We start from the raw sequence: 12,171 nt of genomic DNA, 5'->3' as shown, positions 1-12,171 counted from the left end.
TTACAATATATATTTACACAACATAGCATGTTTTTAGATGCTATAAATAAAAGAAAGTCACAAACTGCTAGTGAAGTTCTTCTTAAAACATATATTTCAAACGTTACAAATCAACTTCTTTCTTCAGAATTTCTCTTGACAGCTTGAGAAGTACTAAACTAAATCACAAACTATACACCATTTTAAAGCACAGACAAAGAGCTCTTATTTATGCTTAGCTTATCATCCTATGATTTGCCAAGTGTGAGATAGAGATTGTTACAAAGACCATAATTTAACTTTAGAGAGCACTTATTTACAACCTTAAACATATTTTGGATTCTTTTTGGTTAAATTTCTTTTTTAACATAATTAAATAAAACAATTTAGTTGAAACAACTAAATATTATAATATTATGTAAAAAGAATAAAATGTAGAGATGGACTTTGAATAACTTCTCCACGACTTTATTAATTCAGTAATGCAACTTAGCTATCAAGTAGCAGAAAAACCCCACCAGGCATGATGTGCTAAATTTCGTGTTGGCCTCCACCACTGCCAACAATAATTTATTCCATAAGTTAACCTTAATTGTTGTCTAGCCTGTCTTTTACTAATCCTAAAATTTCATCCTCTAATCCAATTGTCTCCAGAATACAGCACAAAGAAATCAAAAGACTATCCCCAATCCTCTGGATTATCTTGTAAACTACAATAAGAAGAGTAAAGGGGGGATCTGATTGAGGTATTCAAGGTTATAAAGGGACAAGATAAGATTGATGCATAATTTTGTTTTCATGTTTAATGATAAGTGGTAGGACAAGGGGCATAAATTTAAAATCAGGTAGGGTAAAATTGTCTGTAAATTATATATACACATACATAAAAATTTAAGGAAACAAGGGACCTGTTAATGTACAACGTTTCAACAAGGTTTTGTTGAAACATTGTACATTTGCTGTTATGTTAAACTTATATTAAAGTTTTTCTTCAAGGGATGTGTTAGTCCATCTAGGCCATCCCATCTATTACATTAAACTCTAAAATGAAGATAAAACACTCAAAGCCAGCCTTTATTATTATTCAAGTATTTACCAAGCCTTCCCTTAAATTAACTATGACTAACACTTCTGAAGACAAACCATTCCAAAGACAGGCCACCCTAATAGAAAAATAAAGCTTTTTTTTAGCTGAAGATGACCTCTACACAGTCAAAATAAATATTTGCATCCCCTTGTCTCACCATTCTCAAAACAATTTTAAACACCTCAGTCAGATCTCCTCTAACTCTTCTTTTCTCAAGCAAAACCATTTCAGAGTTCTTAATCTATCTTTGTACAACAACCTTTCCATCCTAAGTATAGTCCTAGAAGACTTCCTGTGATCTCGTTTCAAGATAGTTAATATTTGTTCTAAGGTAAGAAGCCCAAAACTGAACACAGTACTTCAAATGTAGCCTAACCAATGACTTGTACAATGCCATTATAACATCTTTAGAGTTATATTCAATATTTCTGTAGATACAATATGAAATCCTATTTGCTCTGGCACTAGAAACAGCACACTGCTAAGGGAGCTTAAGAGACTGTTCAACCAAAACATGAAGATTATTTTTTCCATAACATTATTAAGGTTATTCTCCTAAAATTATACCCTTATTTCAAATTGTGATATCCCACTTGCATTATCTTGCATTTTTTACATTTAAAAACTTTTGTCATTTAATTTCCCAACACCAAATAATCCAAATCCTTTTGTAAAGCAGCAGCATCTTCCTCACAGCCAGCCTGAACATCATTGACATAAACCAAAAAAAAAAAAACCAAAAAAAAACGTTCTAACAATGAGCTATGAGAAACCCCACTTGTGGCATTAACCCAATTTGAATGAACTCCATTTATAACAACTGAGCTAACCTATCCCCTTCTCCCCACACATTTACAGAGATAACTTTGTCTTTCCTGTATAATTAAGAAGTTATTTTAACACTTTTTCCACATTTGATTAGAATTTTCAAATACTTGTTGCCCAATTCAAAGCAGATAATTGTCTCATCACTTCAAAATTTGCTATTTTTTAAAAAATGTGGAACCAAAACCTAATTATTCCTCATCTCCATACTCAGTAAAACATCAAATCTAATTGAACAATGATCATTTACACCCTGATGGTTTCCAATCTCCACCCTATCAACCATCTCTATATTAAAAAAGTAACAATAAGTCTAAAATAATATTGTTTCTTTTAGGTTTGTTAACTAATTAGTGAAGAAAACCATTCTAAACAGTTTATAAAATCCTGTCTCCTTCATGATTTGACTATCATTTCTCAATCTATATGCCTGAAATAAAATCTCCCATAATTATAAATCATTAACAGCTGAATTCTTCATCTCACTATAGAGTTTATCCTATCCACATGCCATACTAAAGAAATCAGCTATAACAATAACCTTGTTTATCATTCCCATCCCTATCTATCCTCTTTGTTTCCCTCCCTTCCCTAGCTCCTTATCTACACAAGCTAAAGGCTGAAATCTGTTATTCGATAGAACCTGCTCGTTATAATAATATCTACTACTGCTAGCTCTATTAGTAGTGTTTAACTTTCTAAAAAACATTATTAGCCATTATATCTTTTGCATGCAAAAGCTTAAGTTCCTCTTTAAATTCTGCTGCCATTTCCCTCAGTTTACCCTTCTCTTCATCCATTATCTCTATCCTATTTAGTATACCCTCTAATTTCTTTTTCAACCTACAAACTCTACATAAAAATTGTACCTCTTCACTACTAGCTTCCTTAAATGCACCTGTCACACCTTACACACTGTGAACATTTAACACTTACACTACTCTTAATCATAATAGACAATTTTATTTTTTGAGCACAGTGATCAATGTGGTAAATGCAATCAAATTAGGAGAGTTCAAGAGTGAGAAGGCTTGATGAATACTTGAAAAATCAGGGCTCATTACAGACAAATGATCATTTGATAAATAGGACAGCCATGATGAACCAAAGAGTTCCTTGTTTTCCCTTAAACATTATATGTTATTACTAACACGTTTAAACTGTGTAAATAAATCCATAATGGTTCCTCAATAAAATTATTTTTCTGTAAAAATTATATATTTGTGGAGTGGTATGTGTGATGACAGTGTGTGCCTCTTAATAATTGTTTTAACTTCTGTTGGATAAATACTAATATATAGATGTGAAGACTGTAATCATTTTAATTTTGAACCTTTGGTTTGCTGTTTAGACGAGGTAGAGGGTGCCCACAAAAGGCAATATAGGGCTTTTGTTATCTTACTGCTTATGGTTTTTTCATGTTCTTAATCTCATTGTACATAAATTTATTCTTTACTAAATGTACAAAACTATATACAAATTGTAAAAATCTTATGACTTTATGACAATTTCTTAGAAAAAAAAGAAATATTTTTTTATTTGCAAAATGCTTGATAAATTTACAAAAACAGATTTAACAGTGTGAAAGGTGAGTTAACTATTACTTATTCAGGTAGGACAAAAAAAAAAAAAAACTAGATACAGTATTCACTGAAGATACTGGTGTTAAAAGGACTTATAATGGACAACCTACTGGCAGGTCTCTTTGTTGGGAAGGAAGTTTTTATACACTCTCTCGTATATCATTATTTAATACTATTACTTTGTCCTCTTTAAGCTACCATGTATTACAGGTATGTATGGATAACAATACTATATTAAGCAAGAATGACAGAATATCTAAACTAAGCAAGTGCTATGATACATCATTGTTATTTCAAACTTTTTGATTTGAGCCTGGGTGCTGTGAATGTCTACTTAGCAGAGGCATTAACAATTTCTTACACATTCTTTTAATTATCACACTTCACAAAAGCAGTTGCTCAAACCTACTAATAAAAGAAATTTCTTTGTTGGAAATGTGTTTTTAAAAACATACTTCTGTGTAGTAATGTCCGACAGTTGACTACTTTACAAACACTAACATTAACAACTATCAAACTCGATGACGAGGAACCCACTTTGAGACTAATAATGGCTTGAATGGGTAATGAAGAAAAACTTTAATATAACAGCAAATGTACAACGTTTCGACAAGGTTTTTCTTCATTACCCATTCAAGCCGTCTCCAGCCATTATAACTATCAAACTGTTTTCAATTCCAATTTCCAGCCTGAGTCATTGTTTTAATACTAGTACTAATAGTAATAGTACTATAATAACACTAATGAGTAAATACCTAAATCTTTTCTTAATAGTAATCTATTAGTAGTACTGCGTTTATTAATTCAAGAGTATAACTGTCTTGTGTAACTTACTGCTACTAAGTTTAAATTTCATTGTTATACTTGTAACTAAGTTGTAGTCTGTACTAGTTTAAACTTATATTATTAACTAAGACTCTCATTTACTCAGATGAAAATTAATTTTCATGATAATAATAATAAAGTGATAACATAATAATGTTAATGTGATACCAGAAATTTGATAATTTAACTTCAGACTTTAGTTTTATCAAAGAATGAGAACTGTAGTTTATTACCATCCTAAGTTGTCCTAAGCCTACTTCTCGAACTACGTGACATTTTATCTCTGAGGCCTTTGCTATTACCACCGATATTCTTTGGCAAATCGGTCAGTCAAAGAACTCGGTAGCTAACAATCCACTATTATTATCAGTATTAATAACGTATTAGTATTACTTTTCTAAAAATTACTTGTGATTTACAAACTTAGTAATATCTTACATCAGTTAATATTACTTACCTGGTCTTGCTTTGACTTTGGCTTCAAGTATTCTTTTCTGTGCTCTTCTTTCTTGTTTAATATGGTCTGAATCCATTTTCTCAAAATGATTTGGTGGTACCTATCCACTCACAACCGTGATAACAATCCACACTTCGTTTAGGCTTAACAGGAATTACCATAAACGTATAATATCCAATGGCAAATATTTCAGTCACCGCCATAACAAAATTATAAAAGAGGTCGCTACCAGGTAGCAAAATCATACAAATAAATAAATAGGTCATTTAACCCTCCTATTACCAATATATATATTTAGAAAAGCTAAAAAAAAAAAAAAAGAAGAAAAAAAAGATTACATCAAAAGGAAGGATAGCACGAATCTTACGCAGCATATCCAAACCTTAGATGAAATATAATTAAATGTAACTTCATGAGAGAGGAAAAAAAATCGCAGTCACATTACAAACATCCAACACCGGGGCACAAATCATAAGGTGGGTCATTATGTAGTGTGCTCTGGTATTTAGAGGTACTGGCGGAAATAAAACACAAATTGCATTGGGATTACACTGTCTGTCCAGTTAATACCTCAAATTCGCCTGCCTCACACCATTAAGGGGGGGGGGGGGGAAGAGCAAATGTGGGTGCTTTTGCCCACAACGTTTCACATTTTTACCACCTTTTGTTGCCTGCAGCTAGATGTGGGAAGTTGGTTGCTCACAAGAAAAAAAATAATAAATAAATAAATAAAAGAACAAAAATAAATTTTAAAAGCAGCAATAAATAAGAGAATACATTACATAAATGGGAAAGACAGCAAAACTGTCCTAGAAGTTAGCATTCTAGCCCCCAATATGATGTTTGGACATAAATTCCAAGATGTCTCTAGAATGACTAACAAAATTTTGAAGTTTGCAGATAACATTAAGATTTTTGGGCTGGTTAACTGTATCACAGATGCTGCAGACTTAAAGGGAGATTTAAATAATTTGATGCATTGGACCAATATGTGGCAGATGATGTTTAACTATCCAAAGCGTAATGTGATGTATGTTGGTTTTCACAATTTAAATTATTGTTACAATTTAAATGGGGAATACATTTAAATACTGTGGTTGAAGAAAAATACCACCTTTACTGTCTGACTAAGGGCGTCTGCTTGAAACGTAATATAAAATAAAGCTATATGAAGTTTTCATTTAGACGTGTCAATTTATTCTTTATTATCATTTATCCAAATACATTGAATAGGTCAATCTCTTACTATATATGTGGAAGAGAAACTCAAAGTACTCACCACCACGTACACAAGTGGTGTTCCATGGTTTACTATTGACGAAATCTAGTGCATTGGTGCTGTGTAACGAAGTAATAGAATCCATGAATGAAATGTATTGTTTTTTGTTCAAACAAGCAGATGAGGGATGAAGTTCTGTTGTTGTTCTGCAATTATGAATGATCAGTTATCCAGTTTTCCATTGCTTGAATGCTCATTAGCAAGTGAGTGAGTCTGGCAGTAATGCTAGGTGTTGCGTCCACCATGCTTCATGCAAATAGCGGATACACGGTTGCCAGTAGATCTGAGATTGCACATGTAGGAATGTGCTCAAAGAAGTGGCAGTAACTCAGTAACTTGTTGGCTGAATATAACAATGTACTAGTGATACCAGATAGCCAATACAGTTGAACAACAGTAACAAGAATTTACCATATGTCATGATGCCATACTACATAACTAAAGATTTTCCCAACAGTGCATGCAGTCAGAGTCTTGACTGATCAAAATGGAAAATTTTCTTCATCTGAAAAAATTCAAACTTCATTTGCATAACCACTAAAACCTAAGTAAATACCAAACGTTTTTTATCAGTAAAAGTTTATATTTCATCTGTTATTTTCTCTACCCTAACTCTATACGGACTTTGTCGATTTGACTGACATTACAACTACCATAAAAATGCGAAATATACTTAAATTACATTCTTTCCTTTCTAGAATGACTGAAGATTGTAACAGGAACGAACATTTGTTTATTCTAAATAGTACATATCAGTTTATGCAATTTTATTGCTTTATTGCCCTTTGAACCATTTCTAACTAATAATCCAGACACAGATTTTAAATCACTCAGCGAACGTGTAGCTCACATTACCGCATTGAATGACATAAAGGATGAGCTACACGCGAGCATACCTCGTGAAGAATTATTACTATTATAATTTTTTCATTGTTTTACGTAATCTAACCTTATCCTACCTAAAACATTTATAATTTTTCACATATTAGTTACTTTGAAAAAAACAAATAAAAAATAAACATAAAAACAAGAAATATAATATATTATTCTGACTTATTGTTGTTTCTTTTTGTTTTTTGCTGTCAGTTGCAGACGAAATGTAAGTCTAATTTTTATAATGATGGTACTGGTACACTAATTAATTTATATTTACTCGGGTATCGCATTTAAGAACATACGCACAAACAAACAATGTCCTATAACTATTATAATTTAACTGGCTTTCTAACTATGACAAAAGAGTCTTAAAATAATTATATTTGCTCTTTGACCTGAACACCACAAGATAAACTTTTAAACTGAAGACAAAATTTACAATACTTTGTACTGAAAAAAAACGGTGCATTATTTGTAATTTCATAGATTAAACTTGGCTTTTCTATTGGTTATCGATGTTATAATGTAAAACTTCAGAGAATTACTGGCTATTTGTAAGACAGGGGATGTGACAGGTGGGCGTAGTTAGTGGTCAGCCAACTAATAATAGTTCTTTTAGCGGAGGTTCCTGAAATTTTACAATAACACACCCAATGATATTATATCATGTAACTCCTCCTCCTAAGTGGTACCAAACGAATTGTCTCGGTCCGGAGGTTTACATAAAGGTAAAATTGTACACCACATTTCTAGGGGAACCTGGAGATTTCCCGAAAACCTCTTTTTCTAAACTAGTAGACTTACCAAATTCTAAATGGTGCCAAATGAATCGTCTCAGCCCCGAGGCTTGCACAAACATAAAACTTTTTTCTGAATGATACCGGGTATTTCACGAAAACACTTTTACGGAGATTTCCTGAAAGTGGACCCCAAATTTGGCGTTGATTTACATTACAGCACGTAAATAAGTAGTTCTACTAATTACCATTTATAACTTGGTTAAAGAAATTAAATTTACATTATAGTAGCAATGATTATTAACCTGAAAAAGTGCAAAATAGTAGTTCAAGCATTAAATCTGCATTACATAGCGGCCTTGTAAATGTAGGCCATAAGCCCACGGGTTCTCTAGTAAATAATATTGTATTCAAAACAATCCTTACCATAATTTTGATGTTTTGTGACAAAAAATAGAATTGGTGAAACGTTACAAATTATTTACGGAATAGAGTTCACAGAGTAATGGTTGTTGTCGCGCGGTTGTCTAATAAAAATAGCAACTCAATCACTATTCTGTTTATGATGTACGTGACGTGAAGAGCCTTTTTTGGAGGGGGGGGACGAAAGTCCTCGTCGGCAATGGATATAGCAGATATAGTGTAGTTGACGCATTACTATACACTCCTTTTTTTCTTTCGTTTGTATGATTTTACTAATAATTCGCTTAAGCCACAATATGTAATATGAATAATAATTAATACTTTTGTTACTTTAATGTCTCTTTGTTAATTTATTAAATTTCTTGTTTTAGTTGTAAACTCGTTTCATTAATATCTGAGTAGTCTTCTATATTTGCATTTCACACTTTCAGTTATTAAGTTATTACTAATAATTGTTTAAGCCACAATATGTCAACGAAGTCTGGTCGTCTGAATAAGTTTCCCATAGCAATCTGCAAGGATCTCTTCTTGGGTCTAACAGAATTTTGGGTCTCTACTGGGAACTCCTGGATCCTTAGCCATCCTTTCAGTTGGCCTGGAGATGATGGTTGATGCTCCAGTTTTTTTGACACTTCTTATAAGTTATTATTTATTTGAAACGTACACATCTAATGGCATTGGGTGTTATATGGGGGAAACAAGGCACCTAAATCATAAAAAAAAAACAAAGTTGAAGGCATAATAATCTGGTAAATGGGAGCTGTGAGATGACAGTATATTTCAATTGATGCTGGAGATGATGGAATATTTGCATTTAGAAGATTAATTTTGAGCTGAGCTTTCACCTATTCTTCAAGCTCTATGATTAGTTTAGCCTTGAGATTGAATAGGTTTCCATGATTTACCGAAAAGTTTGTTTCAAAACTTAAAGAAATCACCAGCAAGTTTTAACACTTTCATTCAGCATGAAAGCTAGAGTAAGGGCGAAACTTTTAACTGTTGCTTTGTGGTAAGTCGTAATTACAGAAATAATTGTGCCATCATTAGTCCATTTATGTAGAGAAAGGTCATGAGTTCAGTCAGGTATTAGTGTACGGTGGCGTTTTGTAGAATCCACATTTTAAACAAGTATTGAAGTTATCTACTCTACGAATTATTTAAAGTGCATATTATACATTTATTGAAACAAAGTGCATTGTACTGCCGTAATTGAGGTAAATTTCTAAACTGCATCAAACTGAAGCCCAGTTTCTTGTATGCTCTCCAGCATTTAGTAGTTCAATGCTGTTCTTCCTGCAGGCAAATTTCCTGGTTTTCAGGTCTGGGAGTGGCATAAGAAAAAAAAAAAGACAACTGTAACATGTGGCTCACAGTCTACAATTTTATCACTGCAGCAGACTATTTTACTAAAATTAATAGACTGTATGTGAGATACAGTATCATCTACACTGTTGCCTGGCTTGTTGGCGATTACAGGAGTTGTCAACCTCTTTCTTGACTATAATGAGCACGTCAATGCCCAACACTCTAAATTAGTTTATTGTTTTCTCACCTATACGTGTGTGACTAAAATGAAAACAAGAACAATAAAAAGAGAGCTTTTACTAAACAAAAACCTGCACCTTTTGTAAAAAAAGCACGAGAGAAAAGCTACTTTAGTATGTTTGAAAACATCTAAATTTTTAAGCATTAATTAAAATAAATACCACCAATTAAATGTTCATCTTCTCAAAGCTAGTTCTTACCTTTTCTTCCTTTTTAATAATATACATAATAAATAAATACTTACTGCTTATAAAAATGTTAAGAATAATGCATTGCCATCTTGAAGCATGAAAAAGAGTTGACTTCATAATTCTTGATCAATGATTCGGATTTCTTATTCTTTATATTTCTGACTGACCTTAACTTATTATCCTCGCTTAGCACCATCTTTTATACTGTCCAAGGTAGCCATGGTAACATGAGCAATTCTCACCCATTGGCATACACACTAACTCTCGAACCCACACTGTTATTCGCGACCAGTGAGCTCTTGGTTAAGTATATTTGTTTAGCCTAATTGGCACCAGATGAGACTTAGTTTTGATTTTACTCAAAATTCTACAGCGCTAAATGTGTATCACAACAGACAACTACACTTGTAGAAATTAATGATATAACACTTAACTTTATACACTTTGGTTCCTACTCTTCACAGCTGTTTTCTAGGAACTCCATCCATGGCCAAATAAATACGTGGTTACACATGGTAGTAACAATTAATGCCTCCCTTGTAAGCAAGTACCGTCTGTGTTTTTTTGGAAATTATGTCCCAGGTTTCAATTAATGTCCCAACAATACTTGGTTAAAAAAAAAGAGTTTTTATTCCACATAAATAACAATTAACCCATTTATAGGCATTTAACTCGTTCAAATCATTTGACATAGTTCAAAATTCATTCACTCTTTTGTACAGCTCCCATTATTACAAAAATGTTTCTTTTATAAATTTTCTCAATTTAATGCTCAAATTAATTATTTTAATAATCTTAGTACTTTAATGCTTCTCTATTAATTTATTAAATTTTGATTATAAACTCGTTTCATTAATATCCGAGTTGGCTTCTATACTTGCATTTCACATTTTCAATTATTAATTATTAAATATCTGCCCCTTCTAAAGAACCGTAGTAAAACGTTTTTACACTTTACAGTTTTGGACCCAATTTTCTTTTAACAAGAAGTTGTTAGTTGTAATTAAACAGTTTCATAAGTAATATATAAAATATTACCTGTCCTTCAAATCAATAACCTTAACGTAGTGCAGCTCAATGACTCTTTTCTTACCCTATGACCTAATTTTATTGTTATGGTTACTTCAATGACCTTCTAAATAAGCAAAAAGTCTTAAGTTTGCTCTTGCAGTGTTACCCGTAGAGAAAGTTTATGTAAGTTAAGGTTACTGTAATGTTAGTTTGTATATTTAAAATTAATTTTGGAATTTACTAATGTTTGGTATCAGACAGTAAAATGTTTCGTGATTAAAAATTTCGTATGGTCCACATTCAAATATTTCTATACTTAGTATTCATTTGTTTTGCAAAAAAACAGCTTATTCTTTAGTTTAGTCTACACACTTTTTTTTATTCCTGTAAACTCCCAGTAGAGCATAGGGCCGCAACAACAACTCGCCAACGGAAGGTGTTGTTGCAATTACTTGTAGCAGGTTGGTTTTTACGGGGTGGAGTTGCTAGCCCCGCGCCCAAACCTCCTCCTTTCTCATCCTGGACTTTGGACAAGGCAAAGGCTGGCATGTTTGGTGTGACGGGGATTCGAACCCGCGACCCTCAGATTACGAGTCGAGCGCCCTAACCACCTGGCCGGGCCTATTAGTCTACACATAGCCACAGATAATTATTATGAACAGTAATAAGAACCTGGAACATATACATTTTCATTGTTAAGTGGGTGTCTTTGAAGCACATTTTCAGGTGAATTTAGGATGATGGTTGCTCTTGATGGCTAATATTGTTCTTGAACAATTCAGTTCTTAAAGTATTAAAATATTATACAGTGAAAACGGTTTTTTTAATCACTTGGTTTCATTAAAGATGAGGTAAGAAAGGCAGTACTTGCATGACTGTCGACCATTTCCAATTTAAATACATTCTACAACATCAGGACTATATCGATCACTATGGCCATCTAGCTTTCGTTTTATTTAGGCTCAGGTCAAAGCAGAGGTGCTTTGACAAACAATGATCCCCGAATTTTGAAAAATACGTTTATAAATTATATATATTGTAATTAGATTATTATGATTTATCTTGGTGGATAAGTGAATTAAGTATTAATGCATTTCTGTTCCACTCATTAAATCATCCATAAAAATACAAACTTTTTTTATTTTTAAATGTTAAATAAGCTTAAATTTTAAGTGCAAGAAGTTTTTGAAAATAGATTAAAAAAAACATGTTTCAAAACTTTTTATACTACCCATGCTTCACTATTATGTGTAAACGTATCAAATTAACCAATTCTGGCTCGGCATGGCCAGGTGGTTAGGGCGCTCGACTCGCAATCTTAGGGTAGAGGGTTAAAATCATGTAGTGATTTCT

General features: G+C 32.5%; 1 protein-coding gene across 1 annotated transcript in view; it reads right to left on the bottom strand.

Moving 5' to 3' along the window:
* The window catches only part of LOC106461737 (bifunctional arginine demethylase and lysyl-hydroxylase JMJD6-A-like), a 42,626-nt gene extending 37,666 nt beyond the window's left edge, over positions 1-4,960 (bottom strand). The window contains 1 exon segment of the mRNA XM_013921584.2: positions 4,757-4,960. Within this exon segment, the coding sequence (XP_013777038.1) occupies positions 4,757-4,832 (76 nt within the window). The 5' untranslated portion in view covers positions 4,833-4,960.
* Positions 4,961-12,171: the final 7,211 nt, after the last annotated feature.

Source organism: Limulus polyphemus, unplaced genomic scaffold, assembly GCF_000517525.1.
Source record: "Limulus polyphemus unplaced genomic scaffold, Limulus_polyphemus-2.1.2 Scaffold1021, whole genome shotgun sequence".
NCBI classification, from domain to species: Eukaryota; Metazoa; Arthropoda; class Merostomata; order Xiphosura; family Limulidae; genus Limulus; species Limulus polyphemus.
The sequence above is the reverse complement of the archived record's forward strand: the minus strand, read 5'-3'. Positions and strand labels throughout refer to the sequence as shown.